At 48.4% G+C, this 25,351-nt stretch overlaps 9 protein-coding genes across 9 annotated transcripts; 1 reads left to right on the top strand and 8 right to left on the bottom strand.

Moving 5' to 3' along the window:
* Positions 1-61: 61 nt before the first annotated feature.
* On the bottom strand, positions 62-2,669 carry DEU56DRAFT_122158 (uncharacterized protein). The gene is made up of 6 exons (XM_041344647.1): positions 2,175-2,669; positions 1,219-2,126; positions 862-1,168; positions 775-808; positions 340-723; positions 62-286 (listed from the first exon to the last, which is right to left on the bottom strand). The coding sequence occupies exons 1-6, from the start codon at positions 2,576-2,578 to the stop codon at positions 266-268; spliced, it is 2,058 nt and encodes a 685-aa protein (XP_041202485.1). The 5' UTR covers positions 2,579-2,669; the 3' UTR covers positions 62-265.
* Positions 2,670-2,672: 3 nt separating this feature from the next.
* Positions 2,673-3,242, top strand: DEU56DRAFT_836338 (uncharacterized protein). Its single transcript, XM_041354797.1, has one exon. The coding sequence runs from the start codon at positions 2,745-2,747 to the stop codon at positions 3,117-3,119; it is 375 nt and encodes a 124-aa protein (XP_041202484.1). The 5' UTR covers positions 2,673-2,744; the 3' UTR covers positions 3,120-3,242.
* Positions 3,243-5,742: 2,500 nt separating this feature from the next.
* DEU56DRAFT_760986 (isoprenoid synthase domain-containing protein) lies at positions 5,743-7,217 on the bottom strand (the record flags this gene model as incomplete). Its single annotated transcript, XM_041350487.1, has 9 exons — positions 5,743-5,816; positions 5,875-6,118; positions 6,174-6,191; positions 6,252-6,358; positions 6,411-6,534; positions 6,594-6,645; positions 6,698-6,834; positions 6,867-7,029; positions 7,084-7,217. The coding sequence occupies 9 exons, from the start codon at positions 7,215-7,217 to the stop codon at positions 5,743-5,745; spliced, it is 1,053 nt and encodes a 350-aa protein (XP_041202483.1).
* An 85-nt stretch (positions 7,218-7,302) lies between these two features.
* DEU56DRAFT_121736 (uncharacterized protein) lies at positions 7,303-8,438 on the bottom strand. The gene is made up of 4 exons (XM_041344645.1): positions 8,124-8,438; positions 8,051-8,066; positions 7,429-8,002; positions 7,303-7,376 (listed from the first exon to the last, which is right to left on the bottom strand). Exons 1-3 carry the CDS (start codon positions 8,202-8,204, stop codon positions 7,440-7,442), a joined length of 660 nt encoding a protein of 219 aa, XP_041202482.1. The 5' UTR covers positions 8,205-8,438; the 3' UTR covers positions 7,303-7,376; positions 7,429-7,439.
* Positions 8,439-11,106: 2,668 nt separating this feature from the next.
* DEU56DRAFT_836330 (manganese superoxide dismutase) lies at positions 11,107-12,334 on the bottom strand. The gene is made up of 8 exons (XM_041354796.1): positions 12,199-12,334; positions 11,981-12,143; positions 11,753-11,931; positions 11,636-11,699; positions 11,548-11,585; positions 11,478-11,492; positions 11,401-11,421; positions 11,107-11,352 (listed from the first exon to the last, which is right to left on the bottom strand). The coding sequence occupies exons 1-8, from the start codon at positions 12,307-12,309 to the stop codon at positions 11,281-11,283; spliced, it is 663 nt and encodes a 220-aa protein (XP_041202481.1). The 5' UTR covers positions 12,310-12,334; the 3' UTR covers positions 11,107-11,280.
* A 1,003-nt stretch (positions 12,335-13,337) lies between these two features.
* DEU56DRAFT_121276 (uncharacterized protein) lies at positions 13,338-15,697 on the bottom strand. Its single transcript, XM_041344644.1, has 8 exons — positions 15,271-15,697; positions 14,927-15,209; positions 14,795-14,877; positions 14,400-14,744; positions 14,207-14,340; positions 14,021-14,150; positions 13,939-13,968; positions 13,338-13,887 (listed from the first exon to the last, which is right to left on the bottom strand). The coding sequence occupies exons 1-8, from the start codon at positions 15,292-15,294 to the stop codon at positions 13,492-13,494; spliced, it is 1,425 nt and encodes a 474-aa protein (XP_041202480.1). The 5' UTR covers positions 15,295-15,697; the 3' UTR covers positions 13,338-13,491.
* Positions 15,698-17,511: 1,814 nt separating this feature from the next.
* On the bottom strand, positions 17,512-19,334 carry DEU56DRAFT_918564 (uncharacterized protein; the record flags this gene model as incomplete). The annotated part of the gene is made up of 8 exons (XM_041358136.1): positions 17,512-17,934; positions 17,986-18,015; positions 18,068-18,197; positions 18,254-18,378; positions 18,438-18,782; positions 18,833-18,915; positions 18,966-19,248; positions 19,311-19,334. The coding sequence occupies 8 exons, from the start codon at positions 19,332-19,334 to the stop codon at positions 17,512-17,514; spliced, it is 1,443 nt and encodes a 480-aa protein (XP_041202479.1).
* Positions 19,335-21,596: 2,262 nt separating this feature from the next.
* On the bottom strand, positions 21,597-22,563 carry DEU56DRAFT_836309 (uncharacterized protein). The gene is made up of 3 exons (XM_041354795.1): positions 22,393-22,563; positions 22,273-22,328; positions 21,597-22,216 (listed from the first exon to the last, which is right to left on the bottom strand). The coding sequence occupies exons 1-3, from the start codon at positions 22,506-22,508 to the stop codon at positions 21,753-21,755; spliced, it is 636 nt and encodes a 211-aa protein (XP_041202478.1). The 5' UTR covers positions 22,509-22,563; the 3' UTR covers positions 21,597-21,752.
* Positions 22,564-24,237: 1,674 nt separating this feature from the next.
* Positions 24,238-25,014, bottom strand: DEU56DRAFT_918562 (uncharacterized protein; the record flags this gene model as incomplete). Its single annotated transcript, XM_041358135.1, has 4 exons — positions 24,238-24,354; positions 24,410-24,720; positions 24,775-24,830; positions 24,899-25,014. The coding sequence occupies 4 exons, from the start codon at positions 25,012-25,014 to the stop codon at positions 24,238-24,240; spliced, it is 600 nt and encodes a 199-aa protein (XP_041202477.1).
* Positions 25,015-25,351: the final 337 nt, after the last annotated feature.

The following is a 25,351-nucleotide window of genomic DNA, read 5'->3' as shown; positions in this document are numbered from 1 at the left end:
CTAGTCAGACCATACAAAACCCAATTGCAGTGGAACCGCAGCCAAACGCTACTCACACTAGTACTATACATAGACCTCACTCTGCTCAGCAAAATCCGTGGAAGCGAAAAACGGACCGTGTACAGCATATCGTACTTATCATGCTACAAATCCGACTAAGACATACAAAGTGTACAATATGGTGAATTGTCAATGATTCATATGAAACGAAAAATCAAAAATCAAAAAACAACTTGTTGGCCAAGGTCAACCGAACTACATGAGATCACCGGCCAGCATATGCCGCCTATTATAGCTGTCGTCAACGCGGACCGAAAAGCAAAAAAGGTTGAAGCTCACCTTAATCTCCTTCTCAAATTTCTTCGCAACCTTGGAGCGTTGCACCTTCTGTGCTGCGGTAACGAGGCCGCTTTCGGGTGTCCACTCATCTGCCGTCAGAATAACAGCTTCCAGAATCTCCATCGGTTTGAAGCCGTTCTTTTTCCCGATAGCGTTGCACTCCTTGAGGACGAAATCCTGAACCAATTTGGTGGCGCACAAATCCGATAACTGAGCACTCGCATCTACAGGGATGGACTTGGCTTCGAGAGCGTGTCGCAAATTGACCTCGTGAGGGATGATGATAGCAATGGGTTGTTTGGCTTCAGCATCTGCGTATACACAGATGTTCGATGCAAGGTAGCATGACTTGTATGTCGATTCAAGTTGTTCAAGGGCTATGTACTGAGAGGCGGTAGGTCAGAAGATCTATGGGAAAAAAACGACTTAACACACCTCGCCACTCTGCAGCTTGATAAGATTCTTAATCCTGAAATGAACGCGTATCAGACGAAGAAGGTTGTCCAGGAGAGGTCAGATTACCTGTCGATCAGAGAAAGAGTTCCATCAGCATTCCACTGACCGACATCGCCAGTCCTAAGCCAACCGTCCTTCGTGAATATCGACTCGTCGTTGTTGAGGTCGTCCCGCTTGTAGTAACCTTTAGTGACCGATGGACCCCTGATGCAAACTTCTCCCTGGGGGGGATTGTTAGTGGACTTGTAGCCCGCTTCAGGGACATCCAGGAACTTTATTTCAGTTGAAGGAACAGGTAGTCCAACCGAGCGATATTGCATGAGCTCAGGAGGCAAGATAGCGCACATTCCACAAGACTCAGTCATGCCATAACCTGCCCTCAATTACACCATATATCACAAATCGACTTCGGAAGTTACTGACCTTGGAGCATGGTGACTAGTGCAATAGACAAGAATTCCTGGGTTTCTTTGCTAAGAGCAGCGCCACCACTCAATGCGAGACGGAGCCGTCCTCCGGTGGCTTGCTTGATGTTATTAAGCACAGCAGCATCTGCTAGCTGGCTAAGACCAGGAAGATCAGCCTTCTTGGCCGCCATCGCTCCATTAAATATGGTCTTCTTCAAGGAGCCGCTAGCATTAACCTTGCTGACAATCCCCTTACGGATCTGCTCCCACACAGCAGGCACGCCAACCATGATGCTGGGGCGAAAAGTAACAATGTCACCTTTGCAGTGGCGTACGGATGCATCTGTAAGGGTTTTCACGCGGCCGTAGCCTGACTTCATGCCGACGAAGAATAAGCTAAGCTCCACGATGTATTCGAGAATGTGAGCAAGGGGGAGATATGCCAGGAAAGTGTCGTCGGTATGGAGGTGGTGGCCAAGAAGTGTGTATACGGCACCGACGGAGGCAATGACGTTGCCGTGAGTGAGCACCACGCCCTTAGGAGTACCAGTAGTGCCGCTGGTGTACATGATCAGGGCCACGTCATCCTTGGATGGCCTTCGCTCCTTCAGACCCTCCTTGGATTGCTCCGCGCCAATCTTACGCAATTCGTCCATAGAGAGAGCGATTATGTCTTCCCTGACGTTGCGGATATCATCGAGAAGCGATGGCTTGGCGTCACCGTCGTAGATGATGAACCTGACCGATGGGGTATTAGGTAGCACATTCTTCAGGGTCGCGAGGAGCTCGGCATTAGTGAAAACACCAACACAGTTTGGCTCATTCAACGAATGCGTGAGTCCAGACTCGCCGAGGGTATCGTAAGCAGTGGCCACAGGAACTCCAATTGTCGTGCACGCATGAGACATGAGCTGCCAGTTTACGCTATCCTACGCATTAGTTACGAGGGGCTCTACAGCGAGTCAAGCATACCTCGTCTGAGCATATATGTTGAAGATATCATTCTTCGTGAGTTGATGGTGAATAAGACCTCGTGCAAGAGCCGAAACTTGCTCTTGGACGTCCAGGAAATTGAGATACTTGTAGTCACTGAGCTGGAAATACTTCCAGGTCTTCTTCTCGGTGACTTCCTTTCCATCAACCATCTTCTTTACTTCCTTCACTTCCTCGTGAATATCGACAATATCACGCCAACCCAGAGCATCTCTCGTGCCATGCGTTCGGGCGGCGTGATCGATAACATCGGGAATGATGTCGATGCCCTCGAAAGGTTGAGTTACGAGGTTGTCAGCAGTAATTGCCAGGCGACGAATGGGGCTGTCGCCCTCGGTGGCGACCACGACGGAGCCTTTGCCAAAGTTGCGTTTAGAGGACATGATGGATCCCTTCTACTTCAGTACAAGTAGTGGCAACTTCAAAGGCGCCAGGAGCCCCAATAAAACCATGCCAAGCATTTTGCCACGTGACATCTTCCTCGGCTCCCAACATTTCGAATATTTTGTGCTCGTCGCAAGCTCCTTAGAGGGAGCACCTCTATTGACAATGTCATGCAGTCCTTTGGTATGGCTGCTGAGCGTTTATTTTCTGATGAGTCGAGAGGCCCTAACCGCAAAATTTTTGTGTGTGTCTTTCCCCGCTTTCGACCAGCCGCGGGATAACTTCTCCAGAGTCCAGATAATGTGGGTGTACGTCTCTGTACGGTTGTGGAATCTAGGCTGTTCTCGAATATTTCGCAAGGTTGTTATGTGTGCATGCAGGATTCGTCTCGCAGGTCGTATTTTGGGAGAACACAGAAGTTCAGGCCTCAGGATCTATGTTTGTTGCATGAACCACCGTGAGGCAGGTCCAACACATGATTTGCCCGCTCACATCGCCCCATTCTGTTGTGGTCTGATTCGTCTATCCTTATACAATTAATTCTTTGTTATTCTTCTTTTAGCCTTGAGCCATCGTGGCATTTTCGCTGTATACCGTGATTGCAGCTACCAGTCGTCGTATGAGTAAACTTTGCGTACTAGGTTGTCGATATCTGGACTCAGTAAGCACCGGAAAAACAGGACTGGGGGATGTACTATTGACTGAAAAGAAAATTTCTGACTGGCACTTGGGCTCGAGCCCTGGCAACTCAAAGCTGAGATAGACCTCTCCTCGATTATCTCAACTTATTATAACAAATCAGTGTTTGGAAATAGATAGAGAGAATAGACGGGGGTAGACGAGAGGGGGGGATTTTTGGGGAATGAACTGAGGGACTCACTGACACACTTGACGTTGACACCGCTTTAGACAGTAGAAGTACACTGGTCCAATAAAAAATAACTGAGGGCCATAATAACGCGAGCAATAACAGGGGTCTGTAAATGACACAAGTATATCATCCGGGACGGTTATGATTTTTGCCTGGCATGACTATAAATGTGCGAAAAAAAAATGAGCTAAGACATCTTTCTGTCCCAGAACGATATCTCTCAATGATGATGAAACGGCAACCGTCCCTAAATCTTCTGCAAGAGCGCTATCCTGCCGGACGCAACAATGTGGTTATTAGCGCTACGGTCAGAACGGGAGCGGAAACTCGCGATCAGCTCATTTTCTGCTGGATCATACCACAAGTTGACAGTAGCGGCTCCGCGACGTGACAGCGATGAAGGGGACAGCTTCTCTAAATCAGCTTACTTCAGACGCATAGAAGGTCATTATGCAATAAGTATACCGAGAAGTCTGGCCTAGACACCGCCGTTCCATAGGAACCGAAAAGACATGCAAACTCCGGTGTAGATATGCCAATCTGCCGCAGCACATAGACGCGTTCATTTTGCAATACGTCGAAAAATTTGATCTAGATAGCGTCGTTGCACAGGAACCGAAAGACCTGTAAACTCCGTTGCAGATATACCAATCTGCCGCAGGATATACGGCACGCATGAAAATCGGTGCTCGGGTTGTCACTGTGCACGACTGTGTTACGGACACACGATATCCCGGTTTGGCCTCTGACGCATTAGGATCCGGGAGAAATGCCCCTGCCGCGTTGACTGAGCTCTGCGATTCCAAAAAGAGCATTATGCATGATGTGATCCACTAGCAAGCGTTCCATTTCAAACCTGAAAATGTGATGAACTAACCTGCTAAGCGTTGCATAAGGGCGCCTCCAAGCCGGCGGCCTCCTGCCTTACCGCACTGACGCAATGCAATTTTCAGGGTCTTGTTCAGCCGTGAGTTTGTCAGCCTTGCTTGCGAATCAAAACCGCAAGTTTTCCAGATAGGCATGTACATGGCAACTTAACTCACGATGAAGTTCCGGATCCCGCCTGCGTTCAATTTCAAAGCCGGAGCAAGAGATGAGTAGCATGAAAAATGTCTACCAGTTCGGGCATGGTCCATCGTCAAGAATGTGCACGGGGCGCCTATAGAATGCATCTTCTGATGCGGCCGTATGATGCACTGTCGATTAAATCCGCAATGGATCGTCAATAAAACTAGAATGTAAGAAGGGGCTTGCAAGCCACGATTGGCTGCTACGAGCTAAGGTCTCGTTTAACCACTGGTTTCATTGAAGAATCCTTAAATGATCTAGTTCCCGGGACTAGGACACGAAAACCTGCCAAACTGGCCGATGAGTAACGAAAGTGAATGTGCGATACATACCAGTAGGAGACGTCATATTTCTCAACCGCCTGCAGGCTGCTAGTAAGTCTGAGTCGCATGAGTGTTGGGGAGATCGGAAGCTTAGGCGTGAACTCTGAAATTCTTCAGGGTCCAAACCTAGGATTCAAGGGGAAAGCTGGCAAAAAATGTTTATTTTTAAATGATCAATTACCAGAAGTTCCAATGGAGATTTCTGCTAGGTCCTTGCCTGCCAGTTCCTTACATATTAAGTACGAGCTTGCACTAAGCAGTCAAGAACAAACCCAAAGACCCCAGAAGCAGACGGTTGAAAAGTATTACCATGACATAACTCGGATCCACAGTACGTGATCATTTAGTGTTGACTGCTACGACCTACCACTCAGTAATATACTGAACAATCGGGTTTCGGTGCAAATTTGTTGCACTTAAATGGTCAACAAAACTACATGGAGATTGCCAATGAGACTTGGGTAGCTCAAGTACGAGAGGTAGCGTGGAAGTGGCATGACAGTTCACTAGCGCTCACTTCTTATGCTAAGTATACACATATGTGTCACATTCGTTTCTTGGCATTTGTTGATTCAACCTTGAAATGGTGTTGGGGATTCGGTACTGTGGTAACTGGTTTTCTTGACAGAACAACGTTTGGCAGCTGCCGCGCAGTGATGTAGTAATAATTTATGCGATATATGGGCGCATGAAACAAGGTCCAGACTATGAACTGGCGAATCCCCACCTATCCTAACATGCCTGCTGAGCGCTGAGCAATGATAAACAAAGAGGCCATTAATTATGGGTGGTAGTGGATACATGTAGTACAACAACAACAACATTATGTTATCAAACGTTCCGCGCAGTGAGAGCAATTATTTACAAAAATAAAACAAGATAAGTCACAGAACGCCACACATTAGAATGCTCCTTTCTCAAAAAGTGGCACGACCAGGTTTTCGCGATTTGTGACATCAACGCCGCGGAAGTATCCTGCATATCAGGCCAGGTCAAGCTTGCTGTCAAGAAGGTGATGAGGTTCGGCACTTACTCGGGCTGAGGTAATACCACAACACGGTCCCCTGCACGAAGTTTTCTAGTGCATGAAGGTATCTTTCCAGTTCGGCATCCACGTCGGCACCGAATGACGGCAGCTGGCTCTTGAGCTCAACATAGTCATCCACGCGTTGGTTCAACATATCGGTGAGGATGTTGATGGCTTCCTGCAAGCCGACGTCGCGTTCATGCATGATGCAGAACACAAGATTTTGATAATCACCGTCAGATTGTTCTTTCTGAGAAAGTATAGATAAATTAGTATAATCCAGTGGCCAATATTATTTTTCTTACGTTGAAAGAGCAAAGGTCCTGTTCCAAGAGTAAGCATCAGCGCTACAAGCCAACAGATCAAATGAATGGATAACAAACATTAGGCCATGTCATGAGGTCGGTCGTGGCGTCGGACATCGCTTTAATGATGGGATTTTCAAACACAACGTCCGGAAGATCCAGATCAAGAGAATATTCGATCATTGCTGAAGAAACATTGTCATCAACATGTAACGCCGAGGTGCAGAATATTCTCACCTTCGACAAGAGCACCCCCGATAGTCGCACGACGCATGAGAATAAATTCGTCAACCGACGGCATTCGATCTTGAGAACGGTTGCGAGATTGTGTTACTTGGGAGCTACTCCACGCCTCAAATGCCTTGATAAACCTGAACGGGTTACCGTATCAGAATTGAAATCCTTAAGTTAGTGTTTGACTTGCCGATCATAGGCCCCAATGGTAGATGTCTCGCGGAATCGCGATAGCAAGCTAGATAATACGCATCAGTTACGTCATAGGGTGTAGCAACGAAAACACACACTCGTATAACATTGCAGCATATGGATATTGTGGACGGGAACCGTCTGGGTTTGTGTACACACTGACGGAGATGTCATGTCCGGCTTGCACTGCGTCAGGTTTTGACTGCAGGTCGCCTTCATCAGAAAGATCGTCGGTCTAGAATGCGGGATGTGAGTTGATAGAGGTACGTGAATCAGGACCAGCTTGTGTACCGAGAAGGCCCAGAAAAAGAACATAATACAAGTTGCAAGATGCGCGCAGTCGGCATCTGGAAAGCTTAGTGTAGCAAAGAGATCGAATTTGCCGTAGTTGATAAACTTGGACTTCTTCCTATCGTTGTACAGACTTATTCTAAAATTGTTTGTTAGAGCAAAGTATAAGCCGTGGACAGTGACTAGTACACACTGGTTGAACCATGAACGCGCCGCGCGGTCGGCCTCGGCTTGATGGGGATTGACTCTGAGCTCGCAGACCCGGCCAGTGATGGCGGCTAGGTCCTGAAGGTAAAATTGTGGTGGAAGGGATTCGTATCGTTGCATGGTGATTATGAGGACAGTGTTGCACAGAATATACAGCTCAGACTTGCTGAGGATGGGGAAGTTGGGCTACAATGGAGGAGGAGAGGAGATCTCAGACCCCTTCTTATTCGAAACTGAAAGGGAAGAGTCCTCATATCAGTCCTATCCGAAGCTGAACTTCTTAAACGAAAGTGTATAAAAAAGACATAAATTGAGGAGACGACGCCCACACCATCATCGTCGCTAGTAGATCACGACACATATACACGTGAAGGACGACCCATTGGCACCCTTGATTGATTTTGCAAAGTTGCGATCTTTCGGCAATTGGTGGGTGTCTTGGAGATAAGAAGAGTGTAAAGCCTGCTGACATATCTGAGTTAGCTCTAACTGGTTTGAGTGGTGCTCAAATGAGGATGGATGAGGAAATTCAGTGATATCCTTGACTGCGAATAGCACGGAACGACTCACCGAATGCCTACGATGTTTGAGCCGGGAAGTCCTATAGTCACGTTGCAAGATACTTGATCTCATTCTTTGATGGACTAAAGGAGGTTGGCGACCTGACTCTCCTTCACCTTGTGTAGTGTTTTCATTTGGCAAGGAATCTAGATCTAAGGGTGGTGACGGGAATAGAAGTGTTGGTCCGACTTCAAACGCGGATGCTGACAAGGCTCGGTTGTGCTTTCCGCCGCATAGCAAGACAAGGAACAGCGCCAATCGACCAGACTTTTCATTAAAAGTAGCTGCCGTGATTTTCGAACGGCATGAGAAGAACACGAGGCAGTAACGTGCCGCCAGGGTGGCTTCTTTTCGGTGAATGGTGCAGGTGCAATCTTCACATCAGTACTCACAGAACTGCATCATGATCTTGGAGGAGGCCCACAACGTCAAGACTCAGTGAGGGTACTAAGGCGACCGGCGTACCAATTGAACCATTGTTCCGAATGCCGATTTCCCACTGAATAAATATACGCGGAATATACATGAAGCTTGGTCGGCGGCCATTCGGACATACCCTCCCCGCAGCAAAAATTTCACCGCAGCATGACAGCGTTCTGGCCTGGCGACCGTGTCGTATATCGTCCTAATCCTTGGGCCTCGAACGCTACAAACTGCACAAGTTGGATCCTCAGATACCAAAAATATGGGGTGCACGTGCTTGGCACGCGCCAGTACTTACCACAGGTGACCCCCCTGCCGTCAACTATGACGATGTTTTGAAATCAGCGTCCGAGTACAAGGGCTTGATGTGATTATTACGAGCAGCATTCAGTATTCGGGGTCTCGGACAGCGAGATCGATCTGTTCCAAATCTGTGTGGTCACTTTGTCTTTGGGGTCAGGGCAGCAAAATGCAGATTGATGATGACCTCGACACCTTTGGAATAACGCCGATTCCGGCTATCATTGCCCTGGTCACTTGAGATCTTCCGTAGCTGCGTTCGACCTTCTTCCGCATTATTCTGATCGGTGAGTGACGGCTGACGGCGTAAATATGTTCGATCGTTGTATACGTTCCCCTTCTAGCTTACATATAGTCTCGCTCTGTTTCATAGATGTGTGATCCGTTAATTTTCAGCTCATCAAACAAACGATGGGTGCAGCGTATCCCGCCAGACACGGGTCCATAAGGAGCGTACTGTAGGCGATAGACGGTCTGTGTGCGCACGTGGGTCCAGTGGTAGTGATATACAGGAAGTTGTTCCATGCGTGGTATTTGTGGGTGTCATATTTGTTATGGTCTAGCCTGCTGACGATGTTTCTAGGGGGGCTTCGGCGAAACGCGTTCGTCCCTGCCACCGGGATTTGTGGATATATCAGTTCAAACGCTCATGTAAATAAGGTATGCTTACCACAATGATCATCTGCTCCGGTATCATCGCCCAGTGAACCACTTGTGGCCGAGGGCGCATGGAGTAATAAACTTAAATGAGACGTACATATTATGTTTCGACATTTTGCTTCGAGCGGAAAGTCCGGGAAGAATTGCACAACTCGAATATGAAATGTGGATGAAATCACATCCGATCCGGCCAAGCCTGGGCGCTACTAGTCCTCTTCGATTTCTTTCAGCCCTGGAAAGACAACCTCCTCGTGTACAACCGCCATTGCTCCGCGAATTGATTGAGGAACATAGCTCACCTTTGAACGTGATATATTATCCGAGGCGCTGTCATCGCACCAAGCAAGGCATTGAACTCCTGAGCGCTTAGCTATGAGACCAAGTGCCAACGTGTCACCCACCATACGTGTGGGGACCTCACCTGAAACCATGCTAATGCATGGTCAAACTGTTTGTGTGTCCACACAATGACTCACTTACAACGTCGATTCAATGCCCAATCAAACAGTCAGTACTCATCAATCCGGGATTCAATATGCTACCTATCAGTCAGCGCTGGATGCTAAAGCATAATAAAAACGTCCGACATGAATGAATCATATCAATCGATCTATTATAATGATCAACTACATTAGAGGGTTCCGCCACCATCAGTCAATGGTGACACAATTCTTGAGACGGTCTAGTTAGCTGAGCATTCAAGACATTCAGATGCGGACCCTTCCCAACAACGCAACAAGCTGCTTGCATGCTAGTGTGTTCGGGAACATATATCTACGAATCGGCCCGGGATAAGCTGGGCGAGGATCGTACCGACGGCGCCACCCCCGCCGCCTCGTATACGATGGCAAGGGGTACAACTTTACCGACGGCGCGCTCTTGGGGAAATTGAATGAAGCATGTCCCTGAGTGAACGGCTCTCGCTTACTTGCAAACGTCCTGTGGCGCGGCGGCATCAGCGAATCTCGTGTTTTAGAATCGATGCACAGCAATACTTAGCTCACTCGGATAACTCAGTAGGCTTGAGTAGGCTCGTATCGTCTATATTAGTATTAAGTTTGGAGAATGAAAGGAAACCATAATAATGAAGGAAAGGCTGTGAACACGTCAGGGCAGGTCGGTCAGGGGCCTATAGGAACGTCAGCCATATCAGGTAGATTGAGAAATGAAAACGTCATATTTGGCCCATCTACGCCAGTTTAAATAAGCTCGGGTATCGAAATACCTTGGTGGTTCAAGTTGAATAAGTCAGTTCGGGGTGTGAGAGAGGGAGAATACCAAGAGGCGGATGCCCTGCTCGTGAAGGCAATGCATATTGCATACATGCACGATTTTCGGGACAGGCCCAGTTTCCTTGTCGTACGTGGGGATAAGACACCCACTTTGTCCAGAAGATGATCGATGATCGCCCACGGGGATCAGAAGGAACCTGATTGATATCGTCCAATGCTGTATTCGCCGTTAACCGAAGAGCCTTGATGATTAAGATGCAGACGGGCCTGTAATTCGTGGACAAGATATCCATTAAGCAAGGCCCTAATTTTCGTCAGAGTCCATGCCTGCTTGGGCAACTTCGAACCAAAGGACAGTGGTTAAGAGCCTTCGGGTATCTTCGATCATTTTCAGAACGAAGGGTCCGAGAAGTCTCCCTGACCTATATACCGTCAATTTTTGGGCGGGGCCCGTCCCATGCAGATGTGGTAAGTGTGACCCCACAGAACTCTCACATAACTGTCGGGCTAATTCGTTCACCGAGCCTCGGATTGAACCGAACTTATGCTCTAGTAAATCACAGCGAACGGACTGCGTAAACACCCGCAGCGGGGAAACACAATGCACACCGAGCAGGTGCTGTGCTTGATACATGACCAGGCCGCTCGATAATGGACAACAGAATGAGCATTTTGAGTCACATTTTGAACACGAACGAAAAACATCCGTAGCATCGGGGGATTTCTAGCGGGGCAAATTCCCTTGTTGAACTGTCACGGAATACACCTTCGTATACCTTGATGATAGCATCACCCAAAAGAGATACTGAACATTCCGTTTTCTACAGAACGTTTGTGTTCCTCCAGAGCCTGAGATAGCTAAATTTCATTGCAGGTAACACCATGAAAGTCGACAACATGTATACTGGCACTTAACTGCAACTTCAACATGTGGTTTGAGTTCATAAGAACATATCACATTGTGCGAAGAAATTTCACTATGACAACGACGCAAAAAACCAAGCGCACTACTTGGTAGCCTCGGCCAACCTTTGTTCTGCCTCTTTGAAGTTGACGATGTTCCAAATTGCAGCGAGGTACTACATGCATGTCAGCCGTAATCCTCGAATAAAGGGAGGGATGCGTACATCTGCCTTGACATTTTGGTACTGTGAAAGGAGAAAAATAAATTTGAAGCATAACTCAATTATGTGCCATCTCATACCTGTAGGTAGAAAGCCTACAAACAACTAACGTCAGTGGGACTATCGCAGGCTAATACCAGCAACACTTACATGCTCCCAAATGTCCACACCGATAATGGGTGTATGAGCTGCGTAAATACGTCAGGGGTTATCCAGTCGGACTTGAGGCCCTACGTACAAAGTAAAGGATCCTGGTTGGCTGTCGTAATGATCTCAAGCCTTTTGGTGGCAGCGTCGTATCCCTTTGTAGGCCAACGTCAACAATATAGATAATACAACCTGTGTGAAGTCTTACGAGCCATCCCCATCCACTGCCCTGTATAGCTGCGGTGGCAGCATTGAACTTCTTCTTAAATTCTTCCACAGATCCAAAGTCACGTTCGATGGCGTTTTTCAGAGGACCGTCGGAAAGTTTGCCACCGTCAGCGTTTGCGGGGGAAAGATTCTTCCAGAATAACGAATGGTTGATGTGGCCTTGGTGCCATGAGGTCAAATTTTCAAGACAAGAAGCCTTGAGACCTACCGCCGCCGTTGAATTTTAATGCCGACTGTAGGGCGATCTTCTCCCTGACAGAGGGTGTCGTCGCGTAAGATTTCTCCGCAGCATTAAGTCCATTGACATAGGTCTGGTGATGCTTAGTGTGGTGAAGCTTCATAATTGCCTCGGAGATGTATGGCTCAAGAGCCTGAACCATTAAGCTTCAGGTACCTCCGCGCTCATAACATGGAAAAGACACCAACATTGTAAGCATAAGGCAGGTCTGGAAGAGTATGGAGAGACATGCTGGTCGCAGGAGCGGCAAATGCGCGAGCCAGAGAGGGACGCAGAGCAGATTTTGCGAGGGACAACATAGTGAGTATTCAAGTGAGAGCTCCCACGCACTCGCTAGCAGCAAGCGTCATTCAAGGCCCCAACTGCTGACTAAGACGGCCCCTTATAACAGTCGGACTGAACACCGTCTCGATCGTCGTCGAGCGCTAGCGCTCATCACTAGCGCACGTTAATTCGCATATGACAATTTAGCTGGGCGTCACACGTTTTGGGCGCGATCTTGCCCATCGACGTAAAGCAACAAAGAAGGTGTGTTATTGCTACCAATTACAAGTCACTTCAACTTCAGGCAAGCCTCAAATAAGCCTGAGTGCATGTAAGGTGAAAAACTCCTCGACAACAAGATGCAGCCCGAGTCGGGTCCTCCAAATCAGCAAAATGCCTACGAAATTACCCTCAATATTCAAATACATTGCTTTCGATTGGCGGACTTTCCCGAGCATTGTCTGGGAGTGTCGCGCAAAATCTATTCTTCAGTCATCCGAAGACTCTGTGGTTACATTCGCGAGAAGGCCAAATCAATCCTCTTTGAATGTAACCTTGCGATATACGCACTTGTGGGTCCTACTAAATCTAATAGATTCCTGTTGGTTAATATCCATATGGCAGCATGTGGCCCTGAGCACCAACCAGGGGGTCACGCCTGGCTATCCATCAGAAACAGGATGATCTCCATCTAACCGTGCGCAAAGACGCCGCAGATCTAACTCTAAGCAGTTCAATATGCCCATTGATGAGCCTATCGTCCGAAGCACGGAATCTGTGGTGCTGACACATGACATTCGGACAGATCAGGATTCAGCTTCCTGCTCTGCGACAAGCTCCACGTGGTTACCTGCGGTTTCTCTTTCGCCATGCAGCATTACTCTGACACTATCCTGGACGAACACCCTCACCTTATGCGTATCGATATAAATATGTCACTAAGCCCTCACCATGAGCATGGGATTATGTATGATCTTGGTGACTGTTGTCCACACGGCTCTGTTTTTGCTGAACGAAGACAGACGACATGCAACAATACAATTTAATATAACAATACTGCGCCACGAACATCAATCAATAGGCCATTGACCTCATGATGGCGGAAGGTATTTGTTTCATATGACATAGCACACTCTTTAGATACCAGGACATACATTTCAGATCAGAGAGCATCACAACTTCTACGGACAAGTTACGGAGGTTTCATCATCACAATTTCAATTCGCCACCTCAGTTGAAGGGAAGAGGCTCATTAATTTATCCCCGTTTGCGACCCACCACTTTTCCGCCTCCTCGTCGGCATCGTATCCAAATTGGATGTCGCTCTTCTTCTTATCAGCCCACTGATTCGCATTGCCTGCTAACGCAAGCGTACTCTGCTCGCCACGCGCCACGCGTTTCGCGTCCTCCGTTGCCACACGCATTTCGTTATCACGCTCCTCTTGCTCTGGCCCGTCTGGGTGGTGGAATATGTGCCGGTTCAGACTTGAAGACGTCTGTGTCGCCGTGGCACGGTCGTACCGGAGAGATTGGTAGGCATAAAGCAGCGGCAAGATCTGCGAGCGGTCCGAGCAATGCGAGAATATGTTGCCTAGGACGGCAGCATCTTCAATCTAGAGGATTCTGATGTCAGAATTCGCTTTGCTGTCAATACTCATCCTTACCGCCATGGCTGATCCTTGCGCACGGTAGGGCTAGAGGGGTGACGGTCAGCATGCACTATATTTCGATCAAGAATTCACAAACCAGCATTGGGTGACAAGAGTCGCCCAACAAGACCAACTTGCCATCCTTGTGAATCCACGAAGGCAGGGGATCTCGGACCATCAACTTCCAATCGAGCGTTGACGGAATAAGAGCCAGAAGTTTTTGAATACTGCATCCCGCGCCACCAGTTAGCATGAGCACAAGGTGGGCATTGAAGCCACTGACGTGATATTCCACCCCTTGTAGTGCTCCTTCATTCTTTCCACATTACCTTCAGCAGTCCACGATTCCACAATTCCTTCAACTCCGTCAGCTCCGTCAGGGTGTATCATGACGAGGTTATATTGTTTCTTGGCACACTGTCCAGCTCTTGCATTAGCTCCCAATGTTAGCTATGTTAACCGAACAGCCAGCTTACAATATTATAGCCAACAATATGACCTTTGGGACCCATCCATATAATTGATTCTGTATTCTCCACCAGTGATTTCAGGTCATCGTCCTCTAGGAGTTTCTCAGTCGGGATGAGGGCTCTGTAAGCAGCGTCTCCGGTAGCCCTGGGCTTATCGGGCCCGCCGACAACATACTCCCGGGTAATGCTTTTGACTCCGTCCGCGCCGATGATTAGGTCAGCAGATACGACCTCCCCAGAAGCAAGAGTCATAGTAGGTTTCGACGGGTCCAAGGATACAACGCGACAATCGACACGGATGTTACAGTGTTGTTCAGCTGCCGCGTAGAGCATACGGTGGAAATCAGCTCGCTGATTTAGCCTGGTCAGGAAGAATCAATGCATTCAGGAGAGGACTCAACGTGTATGTGGTAATAAGGGTAACCGTAGTCCTTAACGAACGTATCCCCAAATAGCGTCCATCCTATAACTTCATCGTTCTTCCCTGGAGATTGACATCAAGCAACAGCGCCAGGACCTTCATCGTAACTCACATCGTCTAATGCTCAGATTCTGTGGTTTCACACCAAGTTCCTCGAGACGTGGGCCGAGACCCCAACGCATCAAGAGGCGCGAGACATTTGGGCTGGCTTGAATCCCAGCGCCCACTTCACCGATTGCAGGCGCTGCTTCAAGGATGGTGACGTTGTGACCTCCCTGTGCGAGGCAGTATGCAGCGGCGAGACCTCCCAGACCGCATCCTATTACTACGATGTCGAGGGGCTGGGAAGCTCGCCTTCCTTTGTATAGATGATCCGGCTGATGGGTCGAATCAACCTGAGACGTTCAGAAGGTCAGCACATAGTCCCGTCTTGATCGGTCTCATGTTGCCACTAACTGGTTGAGATTCCTTAGCGTCCATATCACACAAGTACTTGAAGGGTCAGATATGATGGAGGGAGCTGAAGTGTACAATGATGAGCAGTGTGGGTGGAACGATTGATATAGGCTGTCAAGGAGGATGTACTATTTTACCGCCTTATTCGACTCGGTTCCCCTCAGCAGCCTAAAATACTCAAATCAGGCCATATCAATTCAATTATCAAAGTTTCGCGCAGTCTTCGCTGGCCAGTCGTTTCTCTTCCCTTCGTGGATTCTGCCTCTTGGACTCGGAAGCATTGCTGCAGCTGTCTTACTTGAAGATCCGAGTGTCTGCCCTTCGAATTAGAGGTGGAAACTTACTATGGGTTGCCCTTTCCAAGTCACAATCGCTTGCCCAGCTTTCCTAAAGGGCGATGTTGCCGTGATGAATTACCGGAAGCCTTGACACAGCTCTAAGCAAACTTCATTTTCAGTTATGATTTGTTATCAGAATTTAACTGAGGTGCCTAGGTACCTCAAGAAGCCCTCTGAGTGGATATAAAGTGGACATGGTGTCCACTTTTGTCGAAGGGTTGTCGAGACTCGAGAAGTCCGTTAACGTTCGTGTCCCATAATTGTCGTGATTGCCTATGCGAAAGCAAGAGAACCGAATTGAGGAGAAGTTACACTATTGCTGTCCAATGCGTCTCTTGGCAACGGGTAGAGGATTTCGCCACAGATTGCGACTGTGACGGACGGACCTGAAGGTTGGAGAAGGTGGTGGACAAGACAGAGTCACAAGCCAAGCTTATGTAAATGGACACATACCTATCAGGGACAGCTTATCTGCCACCACCACCAAGGCAATAAAACGGGTCGCAATACACTTTAAGCTTTAAGTCCGGATGAATGACTGGTGGTTTACAAGAACGGGGCAATGGGAGACAAGAAGACATTCAAATATCTAGTTAGATGTGATAGTAGAGACAGCAGTCTCGGGAACATGTAGTATATCTCGTTGGGGAGAGGGGACTGAGAGAAAACCGGTCGTCGAATGTTATACGCAATCCGCATTGAGCGCATATGGACGGCGTGACGCGAAAAATTGACGAGCCTCATCCTCAAATAATGGTTCCACGCATCGGGACTCGACTCGAGAGGACCACGAGTCCTGTGTTTAGATGCTCGGCGAGCCACCGGACTATAAGAATCAACAGATCTAGTTGGCACTGACATTTGACGATGTGACATGAATGGATGTAACCTCTTTACGCAGCCGTCCAATAATTGACCCATCCATGTCTGATGTCCACCCGAAAAAAAAATTGATCGCAAGCTTGCAATGTTTCTAGCAAGTGCTGCAACTCGAAGGGATTTGACTCTCAAGCGCGAATCCAGAGTCTGCAGGAGGATTTGTGACACACGTAGAACACGATGCCATCAGACTGAGTAGCATCAATCACCAATATTTGATATCATAAGGAAAAGCGGCGTACTCGGAGTGATACGAACTGGCGTCACACTGCCAGACTCACAAAATGGATACAAACATACCTTAGCCTTGGCGTCGGTAACCATAGCGAACGGGACACAGACTTCGCTTCGAGCGCTAAGCACTGCCTTGATGATTTTCAAGATGGAGTCGTGGGTTTTACAGTGCTTTGCATAATGGTCTAGACAAACCGAGCGACTTCGTACCATATTTGTTTTTGTTTAGCAGGAACGCCGTTGCACCAAACGATATCCCCGACGATGCCTGTAGCAACGTCTACACAGCTGCGTGAACGTGTCATCATCTGGTACCATGAAATGCACATACCTATTGATGAAATTGTAACACTCTCAGGCACAATATCCTCTACTCAGTGATGGCGACTACGAGGACGCAGTGACAAAGTTACGGTCGTGACTCTACGCTAACTGCGGTTAGCGTGACAGGTGCAACGTGAGAGTTCGGTTGTCTCATTATGCAAACGATGCAGTTTGCTTTGAACACCCTTGACGGTGAATTTCCTGATGCGAAACCCTTCTTCGGAACGCAATGAGTCCTAGTCTTAGAAGTGAGTCTCACTTTGACAATTGGGCGGAAGCCTTGCTAATCTTGAATTTTGTAAAAAAAAATCAAAACGTTAACAGAGGTCGGCTGCTCCGCGCTCAGTGATAACATGGACTGTCATCTGAACCAAACGCCCACCACACGCTTGATGCTCGTGCATCAACCAAGAGTGTAATATAGGACTATAGTAATACAAATAACCCCTAGGTTACCCTTATGGAGTTAGTGGCGATTTGCAGAATGCACACCCCTTGACTTGATCTCGGTCGAAGGAATGAGGCTCATAAGCCTGTCCCCATTTGCATCCCACCACTTTTCCGCCTCCTCATCTGCATCGTATCCAAATTGGATATCGCTCTTCTTCTTATCAGCCCATTGATTCGCATTGCCTGTTAGTACATGTGTGCTCTTCTCACCGCGCGCGACGCGGAACGCGTCCTCCATCGCAGCGCGCATTTCCTTATCACGCTTTTCTTGCTCTGGCCCGTCGGGGTGATGGAATATGTGCCGGTTCAGACTTGAAGACGTCTGTGTCGCCGTGGCACGGTCATACCGGAGGGATTGGTAGGCATAGAGCATCGGTAAGATCTGCGAGCGGTCCGAGCAATGCGAGAATATGTTGCCAAGGACGGCAGCATCTTCAATCTAGAGGATTACATTATAAGAACTCGTTTTGCTGTCGATGCTCTTCCTTACCGCCATGGCTGATCCTTGCGCACGGTAGGGCTAGGGAAATGTGACAGTCAGCATGCACTATTTTGATCGGCAATTCACCAACCAGCATAGGGTGACAAGAGTCGCCCAACAAGGCCAACTTGCCATCCTTGTGAATCCACGAAGGCAGTGGGTCTCGGTCCATCAACTTCCAATCGAGCGTTGACGGAACAAGGGCCAGAAGCTTTTGAATACTGCGTCCCGCGCCACCAGTTAGCATGAGCACAGGGTGTGCATTGAAGTCACTGACGTGGTATTCCACCCTTTGTAGTACTCCTTCATTTTGTCCACGTTACCTTCAGCAGTCCACGATTCCACGCCGCCTTCAGCTTCATCAGGGTGCATCAAGACGAGGTTAAAGTCTTTCTTGGCACGCTATCCAGGTCTTGCATTAGCTCCCAATGTTGACTATGTCGACCGAACAGCCTGCTTACAATAGTATAGCCGACAATATGACCATTGGGACCCATCCATATGTTTGATTCCCTTCTCTCCACCAGTGGTCTCAGCTCATCATCCTCTAGGAGTTTCTCAGTCGGGATGAGGGCTCTGTAAGCAGCGTCTCCAGTAGACCTGGGTTTATCGGGCCCGCCGACAACATACTCCCGGGTAATACTTTTGACTCCGTCCGCACCAATGATCAGGTCCGCAGATACAACCTCCCCAGAAGCAAGAGTCACGCTAGGTTTCGACGGGTCCACGGATACAACGCGACTATTGACACGGATGTTACAGTGTGGCTCGGTGGCATCATGGAGCATGCGGTGGAAATCAGCTCGCTAATTTAGCCCGGTGAGTGAGAAAATTTGCAACAAGAAGAGGACTCAACGTGTAAGAGGTAGAAAGGGGCGCCGTATTCCTTATCGATCACATCTCCAAACGGCGTCCATCCAACGACCTCATTGTCCTTCCCTGGTGATCGGCATCAAGCAAGAGCGCCGGGACACTTCGACGTAACTCACATCGTCTAAAGCTCAAAGCCTGGATTTCGACGCCAAGTTCCTCGAGACGTGGGCCAAGTCCCCAACGCATCAAGAGACGCGAGACGTTGGGGCTGGCTTGAACGCCAGCGCCCACTTCACCGATGGCTGACGCTGCTTCGAGGATAGTGATGTTGTGGCCTGCCTGTGCGAGGCAGTATGCAGCGGCGAGACCTCCCAGACCGCATCCTATGACTACGATGTCGAGGGACAGGGAGGCTCGCCGTCCTTTGTATAGATGTTCGGGATTAAGGGTCGAATCAGCCTGAGAAGTTTTAGGAGGTCAGTGCATAGCCCCGTGTTGAACGAGCCTACAGCATTACTAACTGATTTAGATTCTTGGGCGTCCATCATATCACACAAGGAACAAGACTCGGTAATGATGGAGGGGGTGAATGGCGTGTAATGATGGGTGATTTGGGTGGATGGATTGATATAGGCTGCGAAGGAGAATGTACCTTATTTCGTCATATTTATTCAATCAGCAGAAAACCCGCGCTCGTCTTCGTCCCTGGGGGGTCGGTTTTCTTCCCTCGTGGGTTCTGTCTCTTGAATTGGAAGCAGGAGTGTTTCTCCAGAGTCCACCCGAAGATGTCAGCACAGGGCTCTTCGGGTTAGAGAAATTTTGCTACGGATTATCCCTTCGCAGTTACTGACCAAGATTTCCTTCCAGGTCCCCGCTGCCCTCTGAAGATGCATCAATGAAAGCACCTTGACAATGACAGCTAGGGCTTCGTCTGTGTCTAAATGAGTTGTTATCAGACACTCTGATTGGATGTCACGTGGAAGCACCTTATATCAGTTCAGTTGTGTTTTTAAGATTGTTGAGAAGTTCGTTTAAATGTTTATCAGAAATCCCAGGCACATGAACGTCCACAGGGGTCGGTGAGGTTTTGGCAGCTTTGGCTCAGTCTCAGAATGCTTGCAGAGACCATATGATCGGGGTCGGTGAGACAAAGACGGTTGCAGTACGGTCGCCGGGCTGTCAGGTATTCAATTAGTAAACCACACTGAACAAAAGGTAATGCAAGGGAAGAACGACACTACAAGGAAGAATGAATTACCGCAGTAAAAAGGTAGGAAACCCCCCATATCCGAGGAGCAGCGTAGACAAGATACCGACTCTGGTCCATGGATATGGACGGGCTTTTTGAAAGGACAAGTAAGCCGGAGCTCGTTTATTTACCTCCGAATAATGACAGGCGTGTATACCGTGGGCATGTATGGCTCATTGAGGTAGAGTAAGCCCCGGCCTCCGCGCAAACTGCACATGGCGAGGGAATGAGATTGAAGGTTGGAATAAGTTGCCAAGGAGGAGGTTGGCGCGCCCATTCTAGTTTAGGCTCCAGAAGAATGTCATGCTCGATGCGTAGACACCTATGTAAGATTGAAATGCCAAATATGGGTGTTCAAAAGAAATGGACATAGATGGCCATGAGCAACTTGCAGACGAGGCTGTGGGTGGATTTCCGCTGATAGTGCTAGATTCAGAGACTGGCTCGTTAGGACTAGTCTGCCACACCGTTCAGGTCACGAACTTTGCATCTTAGTAACTGCGATAATATCCAGGTGGACTAGACTTTTTGAACAAGTTGGTGGATTATTCTTGCAGAGGTAGGGTGTGCAGTGGAGATACCTTCATATCGGAAGGAACGACTGTCTTCCTTCTGTCATGTTCTGCTTACTAGGGGAGACTAATTTTTTAATGTCGAGTGTCTGCCGCAGGCCCAATGATCGATTCCGTTTCCAATGCTCCCGGCCCGAGAATCAACCACTCTTTCCCGCCGCATATCCGTAGTACCCAAAGGCACAGATGTGGCGTTTGATTTAGTCACGATACGAGTGAGGCAAAATACATGTCAAGGTCTTGCGAGTCGTGGAGATAAGTTTGGTGGCTGCAGGGTCTAGCAAGTGGTGAGAAGTGCACGAGGTGACGGTCCCACTAGAGACGGCCAAACAAATAACAACATCATCAAGGGACTGACTCAGTTGTACCATAGACCTGATATGTATCAGGTCCACCCACGAACCGTCCCAACACAATCAAGCTGAGGTCCTGATACTGGATCAAAACGCAAGATCTGATCTGGGTAGTCAATATTAATGGTGATGGTATAGGCTTTGAATTCGCACGTTATTTGGTTCGTAAGTAACATGTCTCGAGTCGGCCGGAAAAAATTAACACGGTGTCACCGTGTTACACGGCTCCTTCCATGTGGAAATTTCCAAGACCAGGTCGACCTACATTTGTACTGGGGAGACCTATGAAGGTTTTGCCACGTCGTAGGGCCATCACTTCATGCATGGGAGCTCCAGGATGTTGGTTGGTCATGAAGTTGCGATCCGTCACACACGGTGCGATGCCTAGCTCACTTGGAGCTATCACCAGCACTGCTGGAAATAACTTAGCAATCAGCGTGTCCCAACAATCTTATCGTTAACAAGCGCTAGCCCTGCGTGGTTATTCCATTCAAATTCTAGGTGGATTGGAATGCGATGAGTGTGCTTGGATGGGTCCTTCTTGATGATGCGAGAGCGATCAATTAAATGACGAGTCAAATTGGGTCAGCACAACGGTGCGTGAGCTTGTTTCTGTAACCCCCCGACCGATGAACAGTCAAGCCGTACTTTGGTTGTTTCAGATTCCTCTGGGTTCCATCATGTGGGCTCTGTGGTGCAGAAGCTTATAATATACAAGCTAATATACAAATGCTTTGGATTCGACCTTGGTGACTGCAACTGTCAAACGCTAGTTTCCTGCGTAGGGGCTCAAGGCAGTGTGGAATAGATGTTCTTTGTTGGCAAGAACAAATAGCCGTTGGACCGCAGCTTTCGGTTCAGGATTGGCAACCGTCTCCCAATGAGCCTGGAGGTCAACAACAGCATCAGTACGTCCCAAATCATGATTATATCAACGCCTACCTCGACGCTCTCCCAGCCGCCAACAAGAATGATCTCATTCTCATTCTCCAGCGTAGGCCCAAACACGAGCATCTTCTTGGTCATATCCGAGATCTTACTGAGGATATCAGACACCTCTGCACGATGGCTGGGATCTTTGAGCGTGATGCGGAGGACTTCCGTGACAGGCTGCTTGAATGCGATGGGATGGTCATTGAAAATGACATGGTACATCTTCATCGGGCCCCCAAAGGCGGGTTTCAGAGTTTCGAGTAGAGAGCCGTACGAGGGGGACTCAATCAACGCCTGATGGTGCGCCAAGCTATCCCAGTCTAATGCCAGGACATCGTCGGCCCTTTTTCAAAAACTAGCAAAATATATGACATACTGAGGAAAAGATAGCCTGTAGTTGGGTTCTCGATCTGCAACCCACAGTAGACGGGCCTGTCGCGATAATAGCATGATTAAGGCGCCCAGTGTTGCCAATAGCAAGAGAACAAATACCTACATCTGGGCACCATCAACCTTTGAAACTATGTCGAATCCAGGGCTCAAAATTGAGGGGTCCTTACGAAACTCCTCCGAAGTCTCGAAAATAATGATTTCAGTCGTTGGGATAGACATGATTGTGGTAAAAATTCTGGGGGATGAGATTATGAAGTGGCAAAGTGCCCCTTTACAATATCTCCTAAATATAAACATATATTCCGGAATCCGAATGATTTTCGTGTCGACTCCCGCGGCCGATTGTTCCGAGTATCCTTGGTCCTAAGGCCTTAGTGCCTATCGCAACGGCTCTCGGATTTATTCAGCCTACACGATTATTTTTGAGAACAAGTTGTACATACACATATATATAGTAACTTGGCTCAATAGTATGCATGACATGAAGCACTATGAAACCAAAAGTAGGTGAAGTTCACCGGCTGGATCACCCGTGGGGTCGGTGATGATGACGAGCTTGCAAGGCGACAGTCACCACCATCCAGTAGTGTTCACTGTTCACCGTGCGAAGGGGGGTGCATGAAACAACCCGTCAATCACCCGTCACCGTCTCATTACCTATTTAGTAGGTGAAACGTACATTTCACCTGTGGAAGGGTTGACAATAACCCCTTTCCGGTTTCATAGTGAACCTCGCGGATTGACAGGGATCCAACAAGAGCAATGTGGTATGGATACAGTGCATGCTAACTCACTGTCATCCATGTTACCCAGATTTTCAGAGATCATTAACCATTCGTCCGAACATTTACCATGATATGGTAAGGGAGGAACGCTCACATCTCACAGATGGTGGCCAATGCTCTTCGGATATCAGCTACAGATCCAGAGTCTGCATCTGAGCTTCATCTTCTGCTCAGCCGCAGTTTTTCCGCGTTGTAGCATGGGTTGGATATAGGCTGCATGATTCGTATAAATGTCAACTTGAAACAGACATCGAACAAAAACATACAGTATACTAAGTGGAGTAACTTCATTCTTGTTCATCAGCTTCATCTTCACATGTCACAGTTGCAGCCCGCTATACACGGCCATCGAGAATTCCTGCCAGTGGCGCAACACGGAGCTGTCCGAGAAGCCAAAAGGTTTGTGTCAATCGCACAGTCGCGCAGAGTTCAGTCACTGGTTGGCTCCAAGAACAATGTGTGCCTGATTGTGATGCGATGAAGCGGAACTGCCAGGTGGACTTTATGCGGAGTGATCTGCCGTTCAACAAGTCAGTCCGGGAACTTCGGTCCTGCTGGCAGTGGGCGCTTGTCTACATGGTACTCCCGGATCTGGATGCGGAGCGCTGGACCATCGTCCAATCTACATTTGCACTAAGTCTGGGTGTCTCCTGAGGGGACCTACAATGGTTCAGCTACGTCATATAAAGCAAATTGACAGATAGGATAAACATTACTATAAAGCTAGGGCCAGGCATAATCTCAGGCCAGGCCCGAACCCCCAATAACTATCAGTGTATCACTGGCCTGGCTCGAGCCTGGCCTACTACGAGGGACCGAGGGTTCAGCACATCACTAGAAGTTCAGGTGCACCGCCAAGCTGTTAGTATAAAGCAAGCAACGTGTCCCAACAATCTCATCGTTGACGAGTACTAGCCCCTGCCTGGCTATTCTACAGATTGGGATGCGATGGTACGGACTCATGTGCTCGGACGGGTCCTTCATGATGCCAGAGATCGCGCGATCAATAAACATAATCGTCGGTTGAGCGAAGTATGAGCTGATGAACAGTCAGTGCACGCCTTCCGAGTCGTTGTTTTGCCTTCCCTTACAGCATGTGAACTTTGCGAACAGGAACTTATAATGTACAAGGGCTTTGGATTCGACCTCACTAAACTCAACTGCTACTTGCCCGTGTAATGGGTCAGGGTAGAGTGGAACAGATGGTCTTTGTTGGCGAGAGTGTACAGCCGTTCGAGCGCAGCTTTCGGCTCAGGATTGGCAACCATCTCCCAATGAGCCTAGAAGTCAACAACAGGGTCAGCACGTCCAAATCATGACATTCTCCACGCCTACCTCAACGCTCTGCCAACCACCAACAGCAATAATCACATTGTTATCTTCCAGCGTAGGCCCAAACACGAGCATCTGCTTGGTCGAGTCCGAGATCTTAGTGAGGATCTCGAACACCTCGGTGCGATGACTGGGGTTCTTGAGGGTGAGGAGGAGGACTTCCGTGACAGGTTGCTGGAATGCGATGGGATGGGCATTGAAAATTACATGGTACATCTTTGACCAACCCCCGTATGCGGGTTTCAGAGCTTCAAGCAAAGAAGCATATGTGGGGGACGCCATCATAGCCTGATGATGAGCTAGGCTATCCCAGTCTGAAACCAAGAAATTATTGCCCGCCCCTTTCAAGTCTAGCGAAATATACATACTCAAGAAGACATAGCCTTTAGCTGGATTTTCGATCTGCGTTCCAACATAGGCGGGCCTGTCGCGATAATAGTATGATTAAGGCGCCCCGCATTACCGGTATACTAGCAGGAGAGCGATACGCACATCTGGACACCATCTGACTTGGAAACTATTTCGAACGCAGGGCGTAAAATTGAGCTATCATTACGAATTGCCTCTGTAGTATTGAAGATAACGAGTTCAGTCGTTGGGATAGACATTATTGCGGGTGAAGCTTTGGGAGTATATTCTCCTTATAGCACACCTGGATATATATACCTCGGTTGATGAATTTCAACCTCTTGTGTGGAGTCGTGTTTTCCAGGTGACACACATTGCGAAAATCTCGTTTCTGCCAATCGTCGCGGACGGCTCTTGGACATCTTCAGCTCCACATGATCAATAAGAAGCAGTAGGTACGTACATCATCAATGATTTGGCACGTGTGAAGAACGACACGGAAATAGCCAACAGGTGTGATCAATTGAATTGATCGATGAAGCCGCGGCCACAGCGACGGCGTCGCTGGGGAAACTACATGGTATTGCACTCGCGGCG

The sequence above is a fragment of the Suillus clintonianus genome, assembly GCF_016758775.1.
Source record: "Suillus clintonianus strain FC179 chromosome Unknown DEU56scaffold_137, whole genome shotgun sequence".
NCBI classification, from domain to species: Eukaryota; Fungi; Basidiomycota; class Agaricomycetes; order Boletales; family Suillaceae; genus Suillus; species Suillus clintonianus.
This window is presented reverse-complemented; position numbering and strand designations above follow the sequence as displayed.